Genomic DNA, 27,416 nt, shown 5'->3' with positions numbered 1-27,416 from the left:
GAGAGGGATGGATGGGTTGATGCGGTATACTTGGAACTCAAAAAAGCATTTGATAAAGTTCTCCACAAAAGTCTTATGTGGAAGTTAGAGAATGAAGGAGGACTAAAGAGAGCAACATTGAGATCGATGGATGATTATTTACAAGGGAAAGAAATGAGAACAGTAATCAAAGACACTAATTCAAGTTGGTGCGAAGTGACAAGTGGGATACTGCAAGGGTCTGTGTTGGCACCTATTATGTTTCAAATATATGTAAATGATATGATGGAGAACCTAAATAGTTATATAAACCTTTTTGCTGATGATGCAAAAATAATGAAAATAATAAATGATGAAACTGTAAGGAGTTACAAAATTATATTGACAAGATACATGCATAGAGCCAAAGATGGAAACTAGAATTTAATACCAGAAAATGCTACATGTTGGAAATAGGAAAAGTTGAAAGAGACCAGGGAATTACAAAATGGGAGGAGAAATAATAATGAAAAGTAATGAAGAAAAAGATTTGGGAGTAATGGTCCTTTACCCACTATCACCTGAAAGGCACATAAACAGAATAATTAGCTTTAAATTCAGCTTGTTAACAAGCATTAGGTGGCATGTAACTATTTAGATAAAGATATGAAGAAAATTATAACAAGCATGATACGACCTCAGTTAGAGTATGCAGCAGTAGTTTCGGCTCCAAGAGAAAAAAGATATACAGAAACTGGAAAGAATATAGAGGATAGATTCAGCTTGTTAACAAGCATTAGGTGGCATGTAACTATTTAGATAAAGATATGAAGAAAATTATAACATGCATGATATGACCTCAGAGTATGCTGCAGTAGTTTCAGCTCCACATAGAAAAAAGATATACAGAAACTGGAAAGAATATAGAGGATAGTGACAAAGATGGTACCAGAATTGAAAGACGTAAACTATGAAGAAAGACTTGGAGATGGGATTACCAGCACTACAAGAGAGAAGAGAAAGAGGAGACCTGATAACAATGTACAAATTAGTAAACAATATAGAAAGAATAGACAGAAATGACTTGGTATCACAGATGGAAGAAAGGGAGAGATGGATGAAGGGGCATGGGAAGAAAATAAAGAAGGATGGATGTTCAAGCGACTTCAAGAAATACAGCTTCTTGTATCAAACTATTGAAATCTGGAATGATTTGAAGGAAGAGGTGGTTGTGGCAAACATTGTATACATGTTTAAAGAGAAACTGTATAAGTATGGTTATGGAGACGGGACAAAATTAACTTTGGCTCATGCCCTGTACAATACAACTAGGTAACTACAACTAAGTAAATACACACACACACAGTTTTGGATGCGATGGCACTACACCACTGCATGGTCAGATATGAGGACCACACACACACACACACACACACACACACACACACACACACACACACACACACACACACACACACACACACACACACACACACACACACACACACATACACACACACACACATACACACACACACATGCACATGTTTAAAGAGAGATTAGATAAATTCAGGTATGGAGACAGGACTAATTGAGCTTTGGCTCGGACCCTGTACTATACAACTAGGTAAATACAACTAGGTAAATACACACACACACACACACACACACACACACACACACAAACAGATTTAGATGTGATGGTGATAAATCACTGCACTGCCAAATGTGAGGACAGAACACACACATGCACAGAAACAAAAACAGTGGACTTGCTGAAAAAAATAAATGATGAAGATGACACTAAATTCAAGGAAGAAGTGGAAGAAGTAGTTAGACTGGAACCTTATCTGGAAGGTAACATATGACCTATGAAAATAAGACTAAAATCACAAGCAGCAGAAGAGATACCAGAAAGTTCATTCAAACTAAGAGAATTATAAGATTGCAAGGATATATATATATATATATATATATATATATATATATATATATATATATATATATATATATATATATATATATATATATATTAGGAAGAACAGAAATGAAGAAGAATGGAAAAAAAATAGTAAGAAATCTATGAAGAGACTAAAGAGAAAAATGAATTGAGAACAGAAGAAGAAAACTCCAATTTTTGTGAGTTTTGTGGGAGTGAAGAAATGATACATAAAAGTAAAGATATAAATGAAAATACAATAGAAAAAAATGTAAAAATGAATGACAAATTGTGACATATACCAACATGGATTGATACACAGAAAACTGGAATTACAAGACTATTTAAAAGAGAAAAATCCAAAGGTGGTGTCTTTAATAGAAACAAAGCCACAGGAAGAAAACCAGATAGTCATTAACTATAACTACAATATATGGAGAAAAGACTGGATTAGTGAAGGAGGAGGAAGTGTAATGATAATGATAAGAAAAGAGGCAAAGAAAAAAAATAGTGAAATATGGAGAAGGAAAAAGCAGAAATAGTGAGTGTTAACTTGGAGGATAATAATGGAGAAATACTAACAGTAATAACAACCTATGTACCATTCAAAATAGATTTTTGGAGCAAGGAAGAATATGAGAAAATAATAGAAGATACCATTCAATGTTTGAATAAATTAGTCAAAAGTAATAAAAGTAATAAAAGAGGTAACTTCAATTGTAAAGAAGTAAATTGGGAAACATTTGAAGCAGGAGGAAATGAGACTGTATGGGGAGAAAGATTTCTGAAGCTGACTATGAAAAATACAATGACGCAATGGGTGACTGAAAATACAAGATATAGGGGAAATGACAAACCAACAAGACTTGACCTGTTATCAATGAAAGGAATCAACCTAACTAAAGAATTAAGATGTGTGTGCCCCATGGGAAAAAGTGACCATTTAATGATAGAAATAGAGACTGATAATGATGTCAGTGAAGAGAATGAATCATTCAAAGGAAATAGGAGAAACTATGTAAAAGCAAACATAGATGACCTTAAGAAATGAATTGGGAAAAGCTGAAAAAGGTAATGATTTGCAAGATAAGTATGATATTTTTATGGAAATATATGAAATTGGAGTGAATAAATATGTCCCATTATACAAATATAAAAAAAAGGAAAACAGGAGTGGTTCAGTGTAAGCTGCTCAGCTGAAAAAAAAAAGGTGAAGCATGAATAATAATGAAAAGAAACCGAAACCATATAAATAAAGAAGACTTTAAGATAGCAAGAAATGAATATGTGAAAATAAGGAGAGAGAAAGAGAAAGGATATGAAAAGGATATAGTTGAAAAGTGCAAGGATGAACCAAAACTGTCCTACAGATTAATAATAGAAAAATTAAACTAAAAGAAAAACTAGAAAGATTGAAGGGTGGAAATGAAACATGAAGACCCAAAAGACATGAGTGAATTACTAGACAAGTTTCAACATGTTTTCACAGAAGAATCAGAATTTAAAGAATCACAAGACTAGAAGACAGAAAAGCAAATCAGGGAAATTATAGTAATTAAAGTTTATAAAATGATGAAGGAACTGGAAGAGAGGAAAGCAACAAGATCAGGTGGAGTATATGGTTTCATTTTAAAAGAGTGCTGGAAACAATTGATTGAACTACTATTTGACATAATAAAGTGCACGTTATCAACTGGAAGAGTAGAATGGAAGAGAGCAGACATAATGCCAATTTATAAAAATGGAAAGAAAGAAGAACCACTAAGCTATAGACCAGTATCAATGACCAACATAGTATGTAAGATCTTTGAAAAAGTGATAAAAAAACAGTGGACAGAATTACTAGAAAACATGATACATTAACAGAAAAATAGTATGGTTTTAGACAAAAGTGATCATGTGTAACCAGTTTGATGAGCTTTTATTCAAGAGTGACTGATATAACACAGGAGAGGGATGGATGGGTAGACTGTGTGTATTTAGATAAAAAAAAAAAAAAATTTGACAGTTTCCCACAACAGGTTATTATGGAAGCTAAAAAATAAAATAATTAAACTGAAAAAAAAAGGATGGAAAGTTACTTAAAAGGAAGAGAAATGAGAACAGTAGTAAAAGATGTTAAATAAAAATGGAGAAATGTAGATTGTGGAGTACCACAAGGATCAGTGCTGGCACCAATACTTTCCCTGATCTACATAAATGATATGCCTGAAGGAGTAAAGAGTTACATGAGCTTAGTTTGCAGATGATGCAAAGTTACAAAGACACATAAGAAACAACAAAGACTGAAATTCTTCAAAAGGATTTGAACAAAATCTGGGACTGGAATAAAAAATGGGAGATGAAATTTAATGTGAAAAAAATGTCATGTAATGAAAATGGGAAAAGGTGAAAAGAGACCAAAATGGACATATAAATTGAGAAATAAAGAAATAATAAAAGTACAAGAAGGGAAAGATCTGGGATCGATAATACAGGATAGTCAACAGTCGGAGAAACATGTAGAAAAGATATTCAAAGATACACATAAAATAGTGAGAAATATTGGAACAGCATTCCACTACATGGATAAAGATATGATGAGAAAGATAATTACCACTATAATTAGACCAAAGTTGGAATATGCTGAATCAGTGTGGTCTCCCCATAAGAAGAAACATGTAAAAAGATTAAAAAGGATACAGAGAATGGCAATGAAGATGGTTCCAGAACTGGAAGAATTAACATATGATAAAAAGATTTAAAAGGATACAGAGGATGGCAATGAAGATGGTTCCAGAACTGGAAGAATTAACATATGAAGAAAGGTAAAATGAAATTAATCTGCCAACACTGGAACAAAGAAGAGAAAAAGGAGACGATAGTAATTTATGAATTGTGGAACAGTGGAAGAAATAGATAATGAGAAGCTGCTGCTAAGAAAGGTAGGAAATACCAGATACACTTGAAGACACAGCAAAAAAAATAAGAAAAAGAAAGATGCACCATGAAGCAAAAAAAAAAACTAAGAGAAAGGAAGATGCTTGAGCAACATAAAGAAATATACTTTCCCCACAGAGAGGTATAGAAGTCTGGAACAAGCTCAGTGAGGATGTAGTATCAGCAATGAGTGTGCACAATTTCAAGGAAAAACTGGACAAATGTAGATATGGAGATGGGACAACATGAGCATAACTCAGACCCTGTAAATTATAACTAGGTAAATACACACACACACACACACCATGTAGTGTAGTGGTTAGCACGCTTGGCTCATAACCAAGAAGGCCCGGGTTTGAATCCTGGGGCACAGCAAGGCAAATAGGTGAGCTTCTTAATGTGTAGCCCCTGTTCACCTAGCAGCAAGTAGGTACAAGAAGTGACCCAAGGGGTTGTGACTTCGCTGTCCCGGTGTGTGATGTGTAAGTGGTCTCAGTCCTACCCAAGATTAGTCACTATGAGCTTTGAGCTCTTTCTGTAGGGGAACAGCTGGCTGGGTGACCAGCAGACAAACACAGGCAAATCACACACACACACACACACACACACACACACACACACACACACACACACACACACACACACTAAAGAATTGAGGTACGTATGCCACATGGGAACAACTGACCCTGTAATGATAAAAAATAGAGACCAATAACGATGTCATTGAAGAGGATGAATCATACAAAGAAAATAGGAGAAATTATGGAAAAGTGAATATAGATGATCTTAAGAAATTTTATGAAGAAGTGGACTGGGAAAAGCTGAAGAGAGCAAATGAAGTGCAAGATAAGTATGGCATTTTTATGGAAATATGAGACTGGAGTGAATAAATATGTCCCATTATACAAAACTAAAGAAAAAGAAAACAGGTGTGGTTCAATGCAAGATGTCCAATTGCAAAGAAAAGAGATGAATCATGGATAAGACTGAAAAGAAATTAAAACAAAAAATAAATAAATAAATAAAGAAGACTTTAAGATAGCAAGAAATAGCGTTTCATTTTAAAAGAGTGCAGGAAACAGTTAATTGAGCCAGTATATGACATAATTAAGTGCTCAGTATCAACTGGAAGAGCTCCTAAGGAATAGAAGAGAGCAGACATAGTGCCAATTTATAGAAGTGGAGAGGAAGAAGAACCACTAAAGTATAGACCATTATCAGTGACTAGCATAGTATGTAAGATCTATGAAAAAGTTATATAGAAACAGTGGACTGAATTCCTAGAAAAAACAATGTAATAACACAAAAACAGTATGGCTGTAGACAAAAGCTATCATGTGTAACCAGTTTGATGAGCTTTTATTCAAGAATGACTGATATAACATAGGAGAGGGATGAATGTGTAGACTGTATTTAGATCTAAAAAAAAAAATTTGATAAAGTTTCCCACAGCAAGCTATTATGGAAGTTAGAAAATATAGGAGGATTAAATGGAAAAGTAAAAAAAATTTGAATGGAAAATTACTTAAAGTTGGGAAGAGAAATAAGAACAGTGGTGAGAGAAGCAAAATCAGAATGGAGAAAAGTAGTTAGCAAAGTACCACAAGGATGAGTACTGGCACCAATACTTTTCCTGATCTACACAAATGATATACCTGAAGGAGTAAAGAGTTACACAAGCTTGTTTGTAGATTATGCAAAATTACAAAGATGTATAAGAAACAACAAAGAGTGTGAAATTCTCCAAAAGGGTTTGAACAAAATCTGGAGTTGGAGTAAGAAATGGAAGATGGAATTTAATGTGAAAATGTCATGTAATGGAATTAAGAAAAAGTGAAGAGACCAAAATGAACATATAAAATGGGAAATGAAAACATAATAAAAGTACAAGAAAAAGATCTGGGAGTGTTAACACATGATTGTCAACAGTTGGAGAAGTGTGTAGAAAGGATATTCAGAGATACATATGGAATGATGAGAAATATTGGAACAGCATTCCACTGCATGAACAAAGATATGATGAGAAAGATCATTATAACTGTGATTAGGCCAAAGATGGTATATGCTGAATCAGTGTGGTCTCCACACAAGAAAAAAACATGTGAAAAAATTGAAAGGCTACAAAAGATGGCAATGAAGATGGTACCACAACTGAAAGAATTAACATATGAAGACAAGTTAAAGAAAATGAATCTGCCAACATTTGAACAAAGAAGGGAAATGTGAGATTTAATACTAATTTATAAATTGTGGAATGGAGTGGAAGAAATTGATAATGAGAAACTACTGCTGAGAGAGGACAAGGACAGCAAAAAGGTAAGGAAAAGAAGATGCTTGAGTAACATAAAGAAATATAGTTTCCCCACAGAGAAATATAGAAGTCTGGAACAAGCTCAGTGAGGGTGTAGTATCGGGAATGAGCATACACAACTTTGAGGAAAAACTGGACAAGTGTAGGTATGGAGATGGGACCACACAAGCATAGCTGAGGCCCTGTAAATTACAACTAGGTAAATACAACTAGGTAAATACACACACTGTCATCAGAGAAACATATAAATGGGATATTTGTCTCCACATATAGGATGTTAAGTAACAATAGTGGCTTTTTACCTACATGGACATGGATATGATGAAAAAAACAATTATAACCATGATACAGTAAAATTACAGAAGTACATGAGACTTACCGTAGGTTAGTTGAAATGTGCTTCGGATTTTGCGAGGCACATCACGTCTGCTAGATGGTAGAGTTCACATGAGATACACTACACTTCGCCACACAGTCAGTCTTTAAAGATACAACTACCCACATGAAATATTATCTCCCAACCCTTCCAGTCAGTGAATTTTTGTTGTGTAAACCAAGAATCATCAATTAACAAAGGGAGGGAGTGGAGGGCATGTGAACTCTACCATCTAGCAGACGTGATGTGCCTCGCAAAATCCGAAGCACATTTCAACTAACCTACGGTAAGTCTCATGTACTTCTGTAATTTTACTTCGGCAAATCACTTGTCTGTTAGATGGTGGCGTTCACATGAGATTTTAAAGTCATGTGGGTGTTGTATGTAAAGGGTTCTGTCAAAATTCACATTTTGTAAATAGGTGTAAATAAAAGTTCCTATTACAAAAACCCAATTTCATTTATGAAAATAGAACATGATTTTTACTGCTGATAACATTTCAAACCTTACATTATACTGAGCCTAGCACTGCTTCTTGAAAAGGGTCTATTTCCCCTTGTATATCCTTATTATAATATTTAGCAAATGTGGCTTCCTGCGTCCAACCAGCTTTTGCCATGATGGTGGCAATAGGCACATCCAGTGCCTTGGCCTTAGACACTGACGCAGGTCTAATACTACCTGCTGTGTACCTCTTGGTATCAATCCCACACTTACATAACATGGTCTTAAGCCACCTTGCCACCGTGTCCTTAGAAACACTCCTATGAGGTTTTATATAACTTATGAGTAGTCTCCCATCTGCATTTCCAGATTCTGTCCTTAGCCTCTCAGTTCTTTCTATATATTCTTTCATAGTCTTAACTACACACAATCTGTAATCCTGAGGATAAGCTTTAAATACAATAGTACGAACATTAAATTTTGGCCTGCATTGCTTGATGTTACCTCCTAACAAAACTGAAACAGATTCTTCTCCAAATGCCATATTCACCAACGATAATAAGTGCAAAGTTTGGATCCTGGCTGCTTGTGTCATTGCCATCAGCATCTCCATTTTTAGCGACAAGTCTTTCAGTGTTAGGCTGTGTAGTGGTTCCATGAGTCTTATCTTTTGTAATACAAGTTTCACATCCCAGGTTGTCGCATACCTGGGTGTAGAAGGGCGTAAGTTGAAGACTCCCCGCATAAATCTGTTGACGAGTGGGTGATTGCCCGCTCTGCAGCCTTCCACCATAATTCCTATTGCAGATAGAGCCCCTCTCGCCGTGTTAATGCTTTCATAACCCACACCCCTTTGAAAGTTATGAGACAGAAAGTTTAATATATCTGCTACAGATGGTGCAATGGGATTAATGTTCCCTCTACTACAAAAGAGTGTCCACCTCTTGATGTGAGTGTTGTATTGTCTACCTGTTACTGGTTTCCAAGAGGCCATAATGATTTCCGTACCTTCTTTAGATATGCCACGTTCTCCAAGTTGTTTCCGGACAACTGACAAGCCATCAAATTTGTGTGTTTCATTATTGGGTGTTCCTCTGCAGTTGACGGATGCATTAGCACATTTTTCCTTCTCTGTATGACCCGAGGGTCGTCTACTAGCATCCGAAGGAGCACCCCCATCCACGGTTGTGATGGCCAAAGTGGCACTATGATCCATCCTCTGGTCCTTTCCTCCCTTAACTTCTGCAGACATCTAGAGATCAGAGAGAAGGGAGGAAAGAGGTAAACCAATTTAAAATTAGCCCACGGAATTGTAAATGCATCAATATATGCAGCCTCTGGATCTGGTGTCCATGCACAGAATGGAGTCATTTGTTTGTTCAAACATGAAGCGAATAGGTCTATACAAGGATTCCCAAATATAGAACACAATTCCTTAAATATCATCTCATTCAGCTGCCACTCACGTCTGTCATTAAAGGAACGTGATGCCTCATCGGCCATGACGTTACATTTGCCTGGTATGTGGGAAGCTGTCAGCCATACCCCATTACTAAGACACCATTCCCAGATGTCCCTACTAATGTCATCACAAACTATTGACTTAACACCTCCCATATCATTCACGTAATTAATCGCTGTGGTGTTATCACATAACACCCTGACGTGTAAACCTCTAAGGAGATGTGTAAAAGATCTCAATGAGAATAATATAGCCAATAATTCACGTGCATTAATGTGCGAACGCACCTCTTCAGGGGACCATCTGCCATTGGTAGTGATGCTATTTAGGCAACCTGCCCATCCTAGATTTGAAGCATCTGTGAACAACTCAGTATCTGGTGCATTTCTGAATATTTTCCTGTTTTGATTCTCCAATTCCTTAATCCACCAGTTTAAATCTGTTCTAATCTCCTCTGTAATGTTCATCCATCTATTAAAGTCTCCACATGCCTCTTCCAAAGCCTTGATCTTTGCTCTTTCCATCCTCCTATAGTGCATCTTCCCCATCTCTACAGCTGGGATTGCTGCCACCAGCAGGCCAATCACTCTTGCCACAATTCTAATTTTTTCTTTCTGTCTATTGACTAAAAGAGAGCAATGCTGTATAATTTTATCCCTCCTACGCGCCGGCAAGGTAACTGTCATGGCCACCGAATCTATCACGTTACCTAAATACCCAATACGCGTAGTGGGACTCAAAACAGATTTCTCCACATTTATGCAGAAACCTACACTCTGCAACAACTGAATGGTGTCATTCATGCAATCAAAACATCTCGGCAAAGAGCTACTACACAGAAGCGTATCATCAATATAACTAGTGATGTTGTGGCCTTTATGCCTAAGTGTAGAGAAAACTGGCTTCAGAAGTTTTGTAAATAGAACAGGACCATCCGAAAACCCGTTAGGTAGACATGTGAACTGGTAAATCTTATCCAGCCATCTAAAACACAGATATTTTTGTTGTTCCTCTGCAATTTTTACTGAATAATAGGCTTTCTTAAGGTCTATAGAAGCCATATAATCTCCTTGACTAAGCAACTGTAATGCTTGTTCAAAATTTTCCATTTTAAAATGAGTATATTCTACATGCCTGTTCAGTTTTACAAGATTTAACACCATCCTATAATCCCCAGTCTTATTCTTCCTCAGAAAAACTGGTGAAAGTATTTGTTGATCCTGTCTATGTGTCTCTATGATGGCCTTTATCTCTAACAATTTTTTAACCTCCTGATGCATAATCAGTTTATCTTCCTCACTAAAGACATACTGTATATCCTCTCTAAATAAATATCCGATATTAGCTTCATCTATATTCAGATGACAATGTTCCACCATATCCAAAATGAACAGGTCACTTGTAATCACACGCCATTTATTGATAAACTTGTGAAGTTGCCCAGCCTCAAATTGTTCTTTCACCTGGGTTAACGCCGGGGGTTGTGTTGACCCCGGCCTCTCACGTTTTTTGTTGTCCAAGCTTGAGCAGGGTAGGAGCGCCTGTGTTCACCACTGGAGGGCATCCTGCGAAAACCACATAGCTGATATCTGGATGGGAATCCACGGGAGGAGGCCTTGGCAAAAAAGTTATGTTGTTTACCTCCACCAAATCTGCCACTGCTTGCAGTCCATGATGTAGGCTTCTTAAAAGTGAACTTGGTTTTCAGCCTTTCTGCCTCCTCAATATTTCTGGTGGCTTGTGATAGGTCATCCCCAAACAATAGACCCGTCATGGGAGCCTTGTCAGCACACAAATGAGAATATTTGGGATTAATGTCCCTCTTTATGATATGTCGCCTGGTCAAGTTATTTCTGTAGTGGGCATTACCCAATAATGCCAATGCACCATTGAGCATGGCCACCTCATTTGCAATAATTTGGTGCTCTTCATCACGTGCCACCATGTCTAGCACAGTAAGCGATTTTACAACAATAGTAGCTGCCTTGGTAATATCTTTTCCCACTTCCCTTAAGCGGAAGTCTGCCTTCTTTGCCTCTGCAGGCAGCGCGTCCAGGACCTGTGGGTTGCAATCCACTTGAGTTAATGCATGGCAGTTACTTGGTCTAAATGTCACCTCATCCTCTACAATGGCTTTGTAATCTTCCTGCCTCATGCCATTAATAAACAGGTGGTTCACCATTGCAGCAATTTCCTTGTCAAGTTCTTTTGAGACAGTTTCCGTGGGTCCATAATTCTTAGCACCTTGTAACAATATACTATCATGAGTAACATCCCTCTGGATTTCCTCTTCCTCATCACTGTCCTCCCTCAGTGGAGTTCTAAATCCAGAAAATCCTGCCTGTGATTCCTGAGAATCAGGCACCAAAGTATTATTTGACACCAACAGGGGAGCATTGTTATGAACTGCTTTTGACTTCACAGCCCTATTTTCCTTCTTAAGCTTGTCCATGTCTTTCCTCAACTCAGTCAAAGCATCCATAATCATGCCCAAAGAAGGCGCAGTGCTGTCTTCACCAGCGTATTTTGGAGAAGGGGAAGGTGACAGAGAGTAACTTAACCTCTCATGACGAGTAGAACGGCTCTTGGATCTGGATCTTTCTTCATCATGTTTACTCCCCTTGTGTAGTTCCTTTACCTTAGCTGAGGTGCGTGGCATGCTGATAGTTCTAAATCTCTCAGGACTGGGGCAAGCATCAGAAGGCGTCCTAGACATGGCGGCTAATGTTAACAAGATGCCACCCCTTTTAACAGCAGTTCCTTTTATAACCCCACGGGTGCCTTAACCTCACACACAGGGCAACTGTAAATTAAAAATTTTTTCCCTATAATAATCTGGGAAGTCAAATGCCCCCAGGCTTGTAAATAAGGCAATATTCCTCTTGCCCCAATAATGGGTAACAAGATGGAACCATCTCGCACCTATGTCGGCTCACGAGTGCCCAAATATTGTTATATATATATAGCATAAAATATTTGCCAATAATCCGCCTTTTACCAAGTAACGGATATCATATAACCAATAATCCGCCCTTATACAAGGTAACGGATATTTATAGTCCATAATCTGCCCTTAAATCAGGTAACGGATTCAAATAGGCAACACTCCGCCCTTATCAGGTAACTGATATCCATAGGCAATACTCCGCCCTATAATCAGGTAACGGATAACTAAAGACAATACTCCACCCTTATAACAGGTAATGGAAATCATAATACACAATCCAAACAAGAAAACTGTAATATTCCTATTACTCACCGATAACAGAAGTCGTAACAACTTAACAGGAGGCGGGACCGACGTCCGACTTGTGTGGTGTCTGCGTAGTAACTGACTGTGTGGCGAAGTGTAGTGTATCTCATGTGAACGGCACCATCTAGCAGACAAGTGATTTGCCAAAGTAAAATCCCTCTTATCTGGCATCAACAGGACCGCTGACATGCTGGATACTTGAATAGAAGTGAAATTATGTCCACAATCACCACCCTACACACACATCTTACCATAACAAAGATCAGCTGATCGCCGTGCCGCGCGTCGCCACCCGCGCTGCCACCTCACACTCACCAACACACAATACTACTGTACTAACATTCTCTTTAATACTTTCCTCTTATAAATAAGTTGATGGGTTACAAAAATAAAGTACGTATACACTTATTTGCTTTATTCAGTATTATTCCGCTACCTTTGGGGTGTTGGTGGCTTTCATGTAATCCCGCAACTTTTTCGTTTGGGATCTAATGTCATAAATAGTTGATGAGCCCACACCATATTCCGCCATTAGTTGCTTTCTGCTTTCACCTCTCTCTAATCATCGACAAATGTCTACCTTCTGCTTAAGTGTAAGCACAACACGCTTCCTCTTTTCTACAACTTTAGGAATGATGAAAGCGTCAGGTGATAAACAGTGCACACGTGGGACTGAGTCACAGAGTAAACACAGTGCAGTGGGCCGCGGGTGGCGCGAAGCAGTGCGCTCTGGTGGCAAGAGGACAAAGTATGCCTCGTGCGGGAATTTTAATCGATTTTATGAGTACACATTGATTTTTTATTGATTTTAAGGCTTGGGGAAAAATGTGCCGGATACTTGAATGCCGGATGAGAGGGATTTTACTGTATAAGGAAATTGGAAAGAATACAGAGGACAGCAATGAAGATGGTGCCAGAATTCAAAGAAAAGACTTATGAAGAGCAACTGGAAAAAATTAGATTAATAACATTGGAAGAGAAAAGAGAAATGGGAGACTTGATAACAATGTACAAATTAATAAACTGTATGAAAAAGGTAGACAGACAAGTTTTGTAGATGCATATGGATGAGGGGACAAGATGTATGAGAGGACGTACAAAAGAAATTAAAAAGAGTAAATGTCTCAGTGACGTTAAGAAATATAGTTTCTCGTATTGAAGCATTGATCTCTGGAATAGTTTAAGTGAAGAGGTGATTATAACTTAGTGTGAGCAAATTTAAAGGGAAATTGGATAACTGCAGATATGGAGACAGGACAAATGAGCTTTAGCTTGGATCTTGTACAATACGACTAAGTAATACAGTTAAGTAATTTTTTTCTAGTGTGTTCAATCACTATACATTTGGACTCACTTTCAGATGGAGATAAGGACAGCACACTAAAACACGTGTCAGTCACATACTGCATGGGATCACCACCTAAATCTCACAACACCACCATTGTCCTTGTCCTTGAAATATAACTTGTGATAAGGTGTCAATTTGATATTTTGTCATTAAAAACCAATAAAAAGCCCTGTGTATTGCCACTTAAGCCATGACCTATGGGGTCAATTCATCGGTCCCTCAGTGGAAATCTCCATGAATTACTATGGTAACTCCTTGTAAAATTTTACATTCACGCTTACCTTGTATGTAATGTAGTTTATGTTTTACTTTTCATTTCCTTATGCTTCCAGATCAGACCACCATGTTATTGTAGCTTAGTTTGCTTGGTAAAGATTGAATAGGAGCAATTGTATTTCATTTAGGTGATTCAGATATTTTGAAAGATGATATTAGTTAAGAAAATATAGTTTTATCCTTTGTATTTTGTTTTACAGTATGGCTACAAATATTTTATAGGAATGGTTTTATTGTGTTTTGTAATTTGCTAATATTATGGAACTTTTTTTTAATTGGATTGTAATTCTAGTAGAAATATTAGCAATAAGTTGCCCCCTCTTTTAAGATAGAAAAATTATGATTGGTTTTTGTTTTAATTATTTTACCAGAGAGTGATTGTTATATTATTAGTAGAACCGACTTCTTTTTTGTTTTGATTTTTGTTACAAAATAGTGACTGCTATATGTGTACTTTTCTAGGACCATGACCGAATCTGTGGTGGATCTTGTGTACCACCAGCGACGAGTGGGCATGGTGGTGTGGCATCCAACAGCCAACAACATCCTCCTATCAGCTGGGTCAGACAATATAGTGGTCATCTGGAATGTTGGGTGTGGAGAAGCCCTGTCCACCATTGATGCCCACCCTGATATCATCTATTCCTGTTGTTTTAACTGGGATGGATCTCTACTTCTTACAACTTGTAAAGACAAGAAAATTAGGATAATAAACCCCCGAGATGGAGAAGTCTTTGAGGTAAGATCCACAAAGTCAATGAATGTATCATCATTACCATCATCTTTCAGATTAATATTTCTAGAAGAGAAAAAGATAATACTTTTTTTTTTTTTTTTTTTTTTATGTAGGAAGGATACTGGCCAAGGGCAACAAAAATCTAATAAAAAAAAATGCCCACTGAAATGCCAGTCCTTTAAAAGGGTCAAAGCAGTGGTCAAAAATTGGTGGATAAGTGTCTTGAAACCTCCCTCTTGAAGGAATTCAAGTCATAGGAAGGTGGAAATACAGAAGCAGGCAAGGAGTTCCAGAGTTTACCAGAGAAAGGGATGAATGATTGAGAATACTGGTTAACTCTTGCGTTAGAGAGGTGGACAGAATAGGAGTGAGAGAAAGAAGAAAGTCTTGTGCAGTGAGGCCGCGGGAGGAGGGGAGGCATGCAGTTAGCAAGATCAGAAGAGCAGTTTGCATGAAAATAGCGGTAGAAGACAGCTAGATATGCAACATTGCGGCGGTGAGAGAGGGGCTGAAGACAGTCAGTTAGAGGAGAGGAGTTGATGAGACGAAAAGCTTTTGATTCCACCCTGTCTAGAAGAGCAGTATGAGTGGAACCCCCCCAGACATGTGAAGCATACTCCATACATGGACGGATAAGGCCCTTGTACAGAGTTAGCAGCTGGGGGGGTGAGAAAAACTGGCGGAGACGTCTCAGAACACCTAACTTCATAGAAGCTGTTTTAGCTAGAGATGAGATGTGAAGTTTCCAGTTCAGATTATAAGTAAATGACAGACCGAGGATGTTCAGTGTAGAAGAGGGAGACAGTTGAGTGTCATTGAAGAAGAGGGGATAGTTGTCTGGAAGATTGTGTCGAGTTGATAGATGGAGGAATTGAGTTTTTGAGGCATTGAACAATACCAAGTTTGCTCTGCCCCAATCAGAAATTTTAGAAAGATCAGAAGTCAGGCGTTCTGTGGCTTCCCTGCGTGATATGTTTACCTCCTGAAGGGTTGGACGTCTATGAAAAGACGTAGAAAAGTGCAGGGTGGTATCATCAGCATAGGAGTGGATAGGACAAGAAGTTTGGTTTAGAAGATCATTAATGAATAATAGGAAGAGAGTGGGTGACAGGACAGAACCCTGAGGAACACCACTGTTAATAGATTTAGGAGAAGAACAGTGACCGTCTACCACAGCAGCAATAGAACGGTCAGAAAGGAAGCTTGAGATGAAGTTACAGAGAGAAGGATAGAAACCGTAGGAGGGTAGTTTGGAAATCAAAGCTTTGTGCCAGACTCTATCAAAGGCTTTTGAAATGTCCAAGGCAACAGCAAAAGTTTCACCAAAGTCTCTAAAAGAGGATGACCAAGACTCAGTAAGGAAAGCCAGAAGATCACCAGTAGAGCGGCCTTGACGGAACCCATACTGGCGATCAGATAGAAGGTTGTGAAGTGATAGATGTTTAAGAATCTTCCTGTTGAGGATAGATTCAAAAACTTTAGATAAGCAGGAAATTAAAGCAATAGGACGGTAGTTTGAGGGATTAGAGCGGTCACCCTTTTTAGGAACAGGTTGAATGTAGGCAAACTTCCAGCAAGAAGGAAAGGTAGATGTTGACAGACAGAGCTGAAAGAGTTTGACTAGGCAAGGTGCAAGCACGGAGGCACAGTTTCGGAGAACAATAGGAGGGACCCCATCAGGTCCATAAGCCTTCCGAGGGTTTAGGCCAGCGAGGGCATGGAAAACATCATTACGAAGAATTTTAATACGTGGCATGAAGTAGTCAGAGGGTGGAGGAGAGGGAGGAACAAGCCCAGAATCGTCCAAGGTAGAGTTTTTAGCAAAGGTTTGAGCAAAGAGTTCAGCTTTAGAAATAGATGTGATAGCAGTGGTGCCATCTGGTTGAAGTAGAGGAGGGAAAGAAGAAGAAGCAAAGTTATTGGAGATATTTTTGGCTAGATGCCAGAAATCACGAGGGGAGTTAGATCTTGAAAGGTTTTGACATTTTCTGTTAATGAAGGAGTTTTTGGCTAGTTGGAGAACAGACTTGGCATGGTTCCGGGCAGAAATATAAAGTGCATGAGATTCTGGTGAAGGAAGGCTTAAGTACCTTTTGTGGGCCACCTCTCTATCATGTATAGCACGAGAACAAGCTGTGTTAAACCAAGGTTTAGAAGGTTTAGGACGAGAAAAAGAGTGAGGAATGTACGCCTCCATGCCAGACACTATCACCTCTGTTATGCGCTCAGCACACAAAGATGGGTCTCTGACACGGAAGCAGTAGTCATTCCAAGGAAAATCAGCAAGATACCTCCTCAGGTCCCCCCAACTAGCAGAGGCAAAACGCCAGAGGTACCTTCGCTTAGGGGGATCCTGAGGAGGGATTGGAGTGATAGGACAAGATAAAGAAATGAGATTGTGATCGGATTAGCCCAACGGAGAAGAAAGGGTAACAGCATAAGCAGAAGGATTAGAGGTCAGGAAAAGGTCAAGAATGTTGGGCGTATCTCCAAGACGGTCAGGAATACGAGTAGGGTGTTGCACCAATTGCTCTAGGTCATGGAGGATAGCAAAGTTGTAGGCTAGTTCACCAGGATGGTCAGTGAAGGGAGAGGAAAGCCAAAGCTGGTGGTGAACATTGAAGTCTCCAAGAATGGAGATCTCTGCAAAAGGGAAGAGGGTCAGAATGTGCTCCACTTTGGAAGTTAAGTAGTCAAAGAATTTCTTATAGTCAGAGGAGTTAGGAGAGAGGTATACAGCACAGATAAATTTAGTATGAGAATGACTCTGTAGTCGTAGGCAGATGGTGGAAAACTCGGAAGATTCAAGAGCGTGGGCACGAGAGCAGGTTAAGTCATTGCGCACATAAACGCAGCATCCAGCTTTGGATCGAAAATGAGGATAGAGAAAGTAGGAGGGAACAGAAAAGGGGCTACTGTCAGTTGCCTCAGACACCTGAGTTTCAGTGAGGAAAAGAAGATGAGGTTTAGAAGAGGGGAGGTGGTGTTCTACAGATTGAAAATTAGATCTTAGACCGCGAATGTTGCAGAAGTTAATGAAGAAAAAGTTGAGGGGGGTGTCAAGACACTTAGGGTCGTCGACGGAAAGGCAGTCCGACCTGGGGACATTTATGGTCCCCTCCCCAGATGGGGACTCCGAGGCTGGTGTAGGAGTCGCCATGATTTTAAATTTTTTTGAGTGAAGGGTGTGTGTGTTATTAGGTGCTTGTAGTTTTGTGTGGAGGAAGAGAGTTGTCTTTAGAGGGCAGGCTGTGACTAACCCCTTGTGTTGTGAGACACAAAGGGAAACGTTCAGTGAGGTCACAGCTGGGTTTAATGATAAGTTCACAGCACCCCCTGAACAGTGCTTTAGACCTCACTGGGAGTAATTATCGTTTCGGCAGGTGTCTACTGCCTCCTCCTCCTACTGTGATTTATCACATGATGATAATGATAATATATCAGATTTAGCACCAAATGAGAAGTATTTACCATACATGCTGGAGTATAAGTTGACATTCAAAGCCTAAAAATCTCTCTCCAGAACCAGGCATTGACTTATCCACTGAATATAAAACATGAACTTTTATCTCTATGGGTAAACAAGTGAAACTGCCAGCCTAACACTCGTTCTACACCACTTGCCATAACTCTAGTAGCCCACCATACTTATTTTCTCCTGAAAATCATGTTTGTTAGGTTTATTTAACATAGAAATTATAATGACATCAAAAACTTGCCATTGCTCATTGGTTAGCTTACTGTATATTCGTTAAGGTTTGGCTAGGCTGGTTTACTCTGTGAGTTAGAATTCGATTTCAACAAGTGTTTTAGAAGTATCATAGAATTATCTAAACTATCAGAAAAACTATGGTAATTTCACCATGAAATAAACTGTGGCAAAAAGTAAAAATGTGTTGCCATGCAAACCTGCCATTCACATCATTTGATGCATTAATTACTCTAATTTCAGCAACCAACAGTATTTATTTCTCACTGAAACTTATGTTTGGGAAATCTACATTACTATATAATACAAAAGTGGTTTACACATAGATACTACATTATAGTAATAGAAAATAGTCCTGTAACCTGTCATTTGCAACAGTTGATCGGTGTACCAGTGGCATCATCAACACTAAGCAGCCAGTTGTTGAACTTGGTTTGCTTTTGTTTATACTGCTGTATGGTACAACTGACTGGTAGTAGTTTGTGGAACTTGTTTCAGCAGTGTTGGCATTTGATGTTACCATGCTATATTACCAGTATTTGTGTAATAAGTTTTTAATACCACAAGTTTCTGCTACCTAATGCATGTTTATTTGTGTAGCATATGAATGATACCAACAAAAGAAACTTGAGCAATAGTTTAGCAAATGCAAGAGGTGGACATGGCAGCTGAAAGAACCAATTCTAGCACTGTAACATTATGTGGTAAATATTTAAGCTATTGTATATTTATGAGATACCATAGTGTTTTCTTTCCACACAGTAGGGCTGGGGAAGTGGTACTGCCTTATTTTTGGGGGTTGTCTTATCCAGTGAATATAGGCCTAAACCTGAATAATACCCCAGAATTTTAAGGGTAAACCTATGCACCATATCAACTTGTATGTCAGCATATATGGTACAGTGGTACCTTGATTTACGAGTTTAATTTGTTCTGTGACAGACCTCGTAACTCAATTTGCTCACATGTCAAATCAATTTTCTAATTGAAATGAATTGAAATGCCATTAATTCTTTCCACCCCTCCTAAAAAACACTTTTTTTTTTTTTTTTACATATTGAAATGCCATTAATTCTTTTCACCCCCCCAAAAAAACACCAATTTTTTATTTTTTTTTTACATATTTTTTTAAATACAATAAACTGTCAATATAATGAACCTCTGTTTACTGAATTTCAGGTATAACAATCCGTTTAAGGCTGTCGAACACTTGTTTTACTTTATGAAACTGTTCTCAAATTACAGCACATTTCAAAATTATCAAATGCTTGCTTTATTTTATGAACATCCTAGGTCTCAAAATGCAGGAGAGTTGGCTGACACACATTCAACTGCAGGTTTGAGAGATGAATTGTGGCTGTGTGACAATCAGTGAGTGACCTTGACAATGGGCGATGACATATCGCTCTCTCTCTCTCTCTCTCTCTCTCTCTCTCTCTCTCTCTCTCTCTCTCTCTCTCTCTCTCTCTCTCTCTCTCTCTCTCTCTCTCTCTCTCTCTCTCTCTCTCTCTCTCTCTAAATACATTTTCTTTAAGTAAGCTCTCAATACAAGGAACACATATGGGGGGTAGAGAGAGAGAGAGAGAGAGAGAGAGAGAGAGAGAGAGAGAGAGAGAGAGAGAGAGAGAGAGAGAGAGAGAGAGAATGAATTGTTTGAATGACAGCCAGTGAGTGACCTTGACAATGGCCAATGACGAAATGCTCTCTCTCTCTCTCTCTCTCTCTCTCTCTCTCTCTCTCTCTCTCTCTCTCTCTCTCTCTCTCTCTCTCTCTCTCTCTCTCTCTCTCTCTCTCTCTCTCTCTCTCTCTCTCTCTCTCTCTCTCTCTCTCTCTCTCTCTCTCTCTCACCCCCCCCCCATATGTGTTCATGTGTTCCTTGTATTGAGGGCTTACTCAAAGAAAAATATTTATAAATAACATATTTTATTAAAACATGTCAAGTGAATGAGTGAGATGAGGGATGCTGGGCAGATGTTGTTGTGTCAACTAGTGGCAGCATATCTGAAGCTCACTCATATCTCAGATTTTGGCTTGCAACATTTCGTATCTCAAAAAACTTGTAAGTTGGGGCACACGTAAATCAAGGTACCACTATACTTCCATACTTGTTTGACAATCTTAAAACTGCTGACATGACTTGTTCATTTTAAAGCAGCATGAGTTTGTACCTGTTGTTTTACTTTTTCTTGATGAGTCATCAGTTCTCACAAAACTATTATTTCATTTATTTATTTATTACAGTAAAAGTCTTCTTTTGGCATTTATGGGACTGAACAAGAGCCGAAACATTGAATATACCAAAAGATCAGATGTGAATTTCATCAGCTATATTATTTATTTTTTTTATTATGTAGGAAGGATACTGGCCAAGGGCAACAAAAATCTAATAAAAAAAATGCCCACTGAAATGCCAGTCCCAAAAAAGGGTCAAAGCAGTGGTCAAAAATTGGTGGATAAGTGTCTTGAAACCTCCCTCTTGAAAGAATTCAAGTCATAGGAATGTGGAAATACAGAAGCAGGCAGGGAGTTCCAAAGTTTACCAGAGAAAGGGATGAATGATTGAGAATACTGGTTAACTCTTGCGTTAGAGAGGTGGACAGAATAGGGGTGAGAGAAAGAAGAAAGTCTTGTGCAGCGAGGCTGCGGAAGGAGGGGAGGCATGCAGTTAGCAAGATCAGAAGAGCAGTTGGCATGAAAATAGCGGTAGAAGACAGCTAGATATGCAACATTGCGGCGGTGAGAGAGAGGCTGAAGACAGTCAGTTACAGGAGAGGAGTTGATGAGACGAAAAGCTTTTGATTCCACCCTGTCTAGAAGAGCAGTATGAGTGGAACCCCCCCCCAGACATGTGAAGCATACTCCATACATGGACGGATAAGGCCCTTGTACAGAGTTAGCAGCTGGGAGGATGAGAAAAACTGGCGGAGACGTCTCAGAACACCTAACTTCATAGAAGCTGTTTTAGCTAGAGATGAGATGTGAAGTTTCCAGTTCAGATTATAAGTAAAGGACAGACCGAGGATGTTCAGTGTAGAAGAGGGAGACAGTTCTTCTACAGTTGAGTGTCATTGAAGAAGAGGGGATAGTTGTCTGGAAGGTTGTGTCGAGTTGATAGATGGAGGAATTGAGTTTTTGAGGCATTGAACAATACCAAGTTTGCTCTGCCCCAATCAGAAATTTTAGAAAGATCAGAAGTCAGGCGTTCTGTGGCTTCCCTGCGTGATATGTTTACCTCCTGAAGGGTTGGACGTCTATGAAAAGACGTGGAAAAGTGCAGGGTGGTATCATCAGCATAGGAGTGGATAGGACAAGAAGTTTGGTTTAGAAGATCATTAATGAATAATAAGAAGAGAGTGGGTGACAGGACAGAACCCTGAGGAACACCACTGTTAATAGATTTAGGAGAAGAACAGTGACTGTCTACCACAGCAGCAATAGAACGGTCAGAAAGGAAACTTGAGATGAAGTTACAGAGAGAAGGATAGAAACCGTAGGAGGATAGTTTGGAAATCAAAGCTTTGTGCCAGACTCTATCAAAGGCTTTTGATATGTCCAAGGCAACAGCAAAAGTTTCACCAAAATCTCTAAAAGAGGATGACCAAGACTCAGTAAGGAAAGCCAGAAGATCACCAGTAGAGCGGCCTTGACGGAACCCATACTGGCGATCAGATAGAAGGTTGTGAAGTGATAGATGTTTAAGAATCTTCCTGTTGAGAATAGATTCAAAAACTTTAGATAAGCAGGAAATTAAAGCAATAGGACGGTAGTTTGAGGGATTAGAGCGGTCACCCTTTTTAGGAACAGGTTGAATGTAGGCAAACTTCCAGCAAGAAGGAAAGGTAGATGTTGACAGATAGAGCTGAAAGAGTTTGACTAGGCAAGGTGCAAGCACGGAGGCACAGTTTCGGAGAACAATAGGAGGGACCCCATCAGGTCCATAAGCCTTCCGAGGGTTTAGGCCTCAGAGGTATTTCCTCAAACCATGCCACTTATTTTACCCTTATTGCCTTATTTTGTGGTCATACTACTCTGAAAATGCTTCCCAAGCAAGTTATGTTACTGATACTTTGTATTACTACCATTCTGTATCCATTTGGTTGCAATGTGTAAGAGATATTAGAGGAAATTTTTTAGATTTTTTTTGCCCTGGAACGAATTAATTAATTTCCCATTGATTTCAATGGAAAATGAAGATCTGATGTGCCTAAATGCCCTGTGTCATGGAATGGATTAAAGACATAATACAAAGTACCAAAATATATATATATATAATATATATATATATATATATATATATATATATATATATATATATATATATATATATATATATATATATATATATATATATATATATATATATATATATATATATATATATATATATATATATTCCATATTTCCTGCCATATAAGGTGCACTGGAGTATAAGATATATCTATGATTTGGCAGGAGATATTTAGAAAAAAATTAAGTAAGCGCCACTTTTCCCTGAAGTTCATAGACCATCCCAAAATCAGGCTTTGGTCCAAATTTCAGCTCAAACCAACACAGAAGAATAGAGAATATCATATCAGTTTATCAGTGACCATAACTGTTGCTGAACAGTTATGATTATGATACTACCTTATATTGTTTTTTTTTGCATTTCTCTGTGTTCAAGATGTTACACTATTAGTACACACACACACACACACACACACACACACAAAAAAAAAATTATATTTAAAGTTTGCTCAGTGACATATTTTTTTTTTTAGGAAGCAACATCTCACGAAGGTAGCAAAGCGACACGAGCCATCTTCCTTCGTAATGGACTGGTCTTCACAACAGGTTTCAGCAAAAGATCAGAGCGACAGTACTCTCTACGTGCTCCAGGCCATTTAGATGACCCTATCACAATGGTGGAACTGGATTCTTCAAATGGTGTTATGTTCCCAATGTATGATCCAGACACGAATCTTGTTTATTTATGTGGTGAGTAATACCCCATTGCATATTCCTCTCAGTCTGTCTCTTGTATTTTTATGGATTGCCATGTGTGGAAAGCCATTGTTTCTCTCTCTCTCTCTCTCTCTCTCTCTCTCTCTCTCTCTCTCTCTCTCTCTCTCTCTCTCTCTCTCTCTCTCTCTCTCTCTCTCTCTCTCTCTCTCTCTCTCTCTCTCTCTCTCTCTCTCTCTCTCTCCATTATCTTTGGACATACTCTATGATTTTAAGATATTCAATAAGAGGAGTTTGGAAGGTCTTGTGAAAGGAGAAAATAGAGAATAGATGAGACTAAGCATATATTAATGATGTTTATGAGGATAGGACATGGTGAATGCTGTTTTGAATTGTAACTTGCTTGAGATTGCTAGACTGTTTCATTTATCTAAGATTGCTTGTTGCTATGGGTGGAAGAGTAGATGTTGAGACGAAGGTCAGAATAAATGAAGCAAGAAAGGTGTAGAAAGGAATAAGGTGTTTAGTTTTTAGTTTGAATAAAAAAAAAGGTAAACCAGTTAAAGGGTGGTGATACTGACATGATAGTTGATTAAAACAGAATATGGGAGTAGGAGAGGAGGGGAAATTGCATATAATGAAGATGTGTTTGTGGAGTGTATATAAAATAACAAGTATGGATTGTGTGTGAAATGAAGAATTGGCTGATTGAGCAGAGCAGGGAGTGATATGATGGTTTGGACATATAGAGAAAATACATGAATAACATCAAGTGAAGAGGATAACTGGATCAGATTTTAGGTATATAAGGCTAAGTGAAAAACACAAATGGTATGGAGGGACCATATAAAGAAAACATTAAATATGTATAAGAGGGAAATTTATAAACAACAAAAAAATGAATGTGCTTGGCAGGGTGTAGTCATGAATGCATGAATGGGATGTTGCCTTGAGAACCTCAATTGGAACCTAGCAGCAAATGGCCTGAGCAGTTTATACCATCAGATGTGAAAAGGAGATAGGCCTTTTATGGTGTAACAGGGATAAATCAGTTCTACTTTTGAGTCCTTGTGTGAGAATGCTTGTTTAATTTAATTGACCCTTATGTAAGAGTTATTGGTGACAGTCTGCCTCCTCATATGGAGGCAGAAGGGATAAGATGGTTTTTGTTTTTTATTTCAGTTTTAGGGAATGTGTATTTACTTAGTTGTATTTACCTAGTTGTAATTTATTAGGGCCTGAGCTATCCTTGTGTGGTCCTGTCTCCATATCCACACTTGTCCAGTTTTTTTCTTGAAGTTGTGCACACTTGTTGCTAATACTACATCCTCACTTAGCTTGTTCCAAACTTCTATATTTCTCTATGGGAAATTATATTTCTTTATGTTACTCAAACACTTCCCTTTCCTTAGTTCTTTGCTGTGTTCTCGTGTGCAACTGGTATTTCCTACTTTTCTTAACAGCAGTTTCTCATTATCTATTTCTTCCACTTTATTCCATAATTTATAAATTAGTATTAAATCTTTCCTTTCTCTTCTTTTTTCCAGTGTTGGTAGATTAATTTCATTTAACCTGTCTTCATATGTTAATTCTTCCAGTTCTGGAACTATCTTTGTTGGCATCCTTTGTATCCTTTCTAGTTTTTTACATGTTTCTTCTTGTGGGGGAGACCACACTGATTCAGCATATTCCAACCTTGGTCTAATCATAGTGCTAATTATCTTTCTCATCATATCTTTATCTGTGTAGTGGAATTCTGTTCAGTATTTCTCACCATTTTATATATATCTCTGAATGTCTTTTCTGTATGCTTCTCCAAGTGTTGACTAGCCTGTATTATCACTCCAAAATCTTTCTCCTTGTATTATTATTATTTCTCATTTCCTATCTTATATGTCCATTTTGATCTTTTTTTTTTTTTTTTTTACTTTTTCCCATTTCCATTACCTGACATTTTTTTCACGTTAAATTCCATCTCGCATCTCTTACTCCAGTCCCAGATTTTATTCAAATTATAATGTAGAATTTTACAGTCTTTGCTGTTTCTTAATATCTTTGTAATTTTGCATCGTTTGCAAACAAGCTCATGTAACTCTACTCCTTCAGGCACATCATCTATGTAGATCAGGAAAAGTATTGGTGCTAACATTGATCCTTGTAATACTCCATTATCTACTTTTCTCCATTTTGATTTTACATTTTTCACTATCTTTTCTCATTTCTCTTCCCTTTAAGTAACTTTCCATCCATTTTTTTTTTATTTTTCCATTTAATCCTATATTTTCTAGCTTCCATAATGGTTTGTTGTGGGAAACTTTGTCAAAAGTCTTTTTTAGATCTAAATATACAGTCTCCCCATCCATCCTTCTCCTGTGTTATATCAGTCACTCTTGAATAAAAGCTTATCATATTGGTTACACATGATTGCTTTTGTCAGAACCCCTACTGTTTTTTCTCTCGCATGTTTTTCTAGAAATTCTGTCCACTGCTTCTTTATTATTTTTTCACGGATCTTACATAGTATACAGGTCATTGATATTGGTCTATAGTTTAGTGGTTCTTCTTTCTTTGCACATTTATAAATTGGCACTATGTCTTCTCTCTTCCATTCCTTAGGCACTCTTCCAATTGATACTTTATCACTGAATTATGTCATATACTGGTTCAGTTAATTGTTTCCTGCACTTTTTTTAAATGAAACCTGATACTCTATCTGGTCCTGTTGCTTTTCTTTCTTCCAGTTCCTCCATCATTTTACAAACTTCTTTTTTAATTACTATAATTTCCCATCTTTGCTTTTTTGTCTTCTAGTCTTGTGGTTCTTAAAGTTCTGATTCTTCTATGAAATGTTGTTGAAACTTTTTGTTTAGCAATTCTCTCATGTCTTTGGGTCTTTATATCTTTCATTTCCATCCTCCAATCTTTCTATTTTTTTCTTTAGTTTAAATTTTCCATTTATGAATCTGTAGAACAGTTTTGGTTTGTCATTGCACTTTTCAACTAAATCCGTATCATATCCTTTCTCTTCCTCTCTCCTTATTTTCACATTCATTTCTGGCTATCTTAAAGTCTTCTTTTATTTATTTATTTATTTTTATTTCTTTTAATTTTTATCTATGCTTCGTCTTTTTTCTTTGCACTTGCACATATTACGTTAAACCGCACCTGTTTTCCTTTTTCTTTAAGTTTGTATGATGGGACATATTCACTTACTTCTGTCTTATATAGTTTCATAAAAATGTCATACTTATCTTGCACATCATTTCCTCTTTTCAGCTTTTCCCAGTCCATTTCTTCGTAAAATTTCTTAAGATCATCTATATTAATTTTTCCATAGTTTTTCCTATTTTCTTTATACAATTCATCCTCTTCACTGACATCCTCATCAGTCTCTATTTCTATCATTACATAATCATTTTCTTCCTTAGGGGAAACGTATCTTAATTCTTTTGTTAGGTTGATTTGTTTCATTAGTATTAGGTCCAGTTCGTAATCTTTCCTATTTCTTGTATTTTCAGTTACCCATTGCATCATTGTGTTTTATATAGTCAGCTTCAGAAATCTTTCTCCCCACATAATCTTAAGCTGCTCCTGCTTCAGATGTTTCTCAGTTTACTTCTTTGCAATTGAAGTCACAAATCAATAATACTCTTATTACTTTTGATTAATTTACTCAGACACTGAATGGTATCTTCTGTTATTTTCTCATATTCTTCCTTGCTCCAAGAATTTGTTTTGGGTGGT

At 37.7% G+C, this 27,416-nt stretch overlaps 1 protein-coding gene across 7 annotated transcripts in view; it reads left to right on the top strand.

Moving 5' to 3' along the window:
* LOC135102786 (coronin-1C-A-like) overlaps positions 1-27,416 on the top strand; it is a 106,695-nt gene that overhangs the window by 36,036 nt on the left and 43,243 nt on the right. For all 7 annotated transcript variants that reach the window (XM_064008302.1, XM_064008299.1, XM_064008297.1 and 4 more), the window contains 2 exons: positions 14,749-15,025; positions 23,492-23,708. In XM_064008302.1, coding sequence (XP_063864372.1) covers positions 14,749-15,025; positions 23,492-23,708 — 494 coding nt within the window. The remainder of the gene's footprint in view (positions 1-14,748; positions 15,026-23,491; positions 23,709-27,416) is intronic.

Source organism: Scylla paramamosain, chromosome 8 (genome assembly GCF_035594125.1).
Source record: "Scylla paramamosain isolate STU-SP2022 chromosome 8, ASM3559412v1, whole genome shotgun sequence".
Taxonomy (NCBI): domain Eukaryota; kingdom Metazoa; phylum Arthropoda; class Malacostraca; order Decapoda; family Portunidae; genus Scylla; species Scylla paramamosain.
This window is presented reverse-complemented; position numbering and strand designations above follow the sequence as displayed.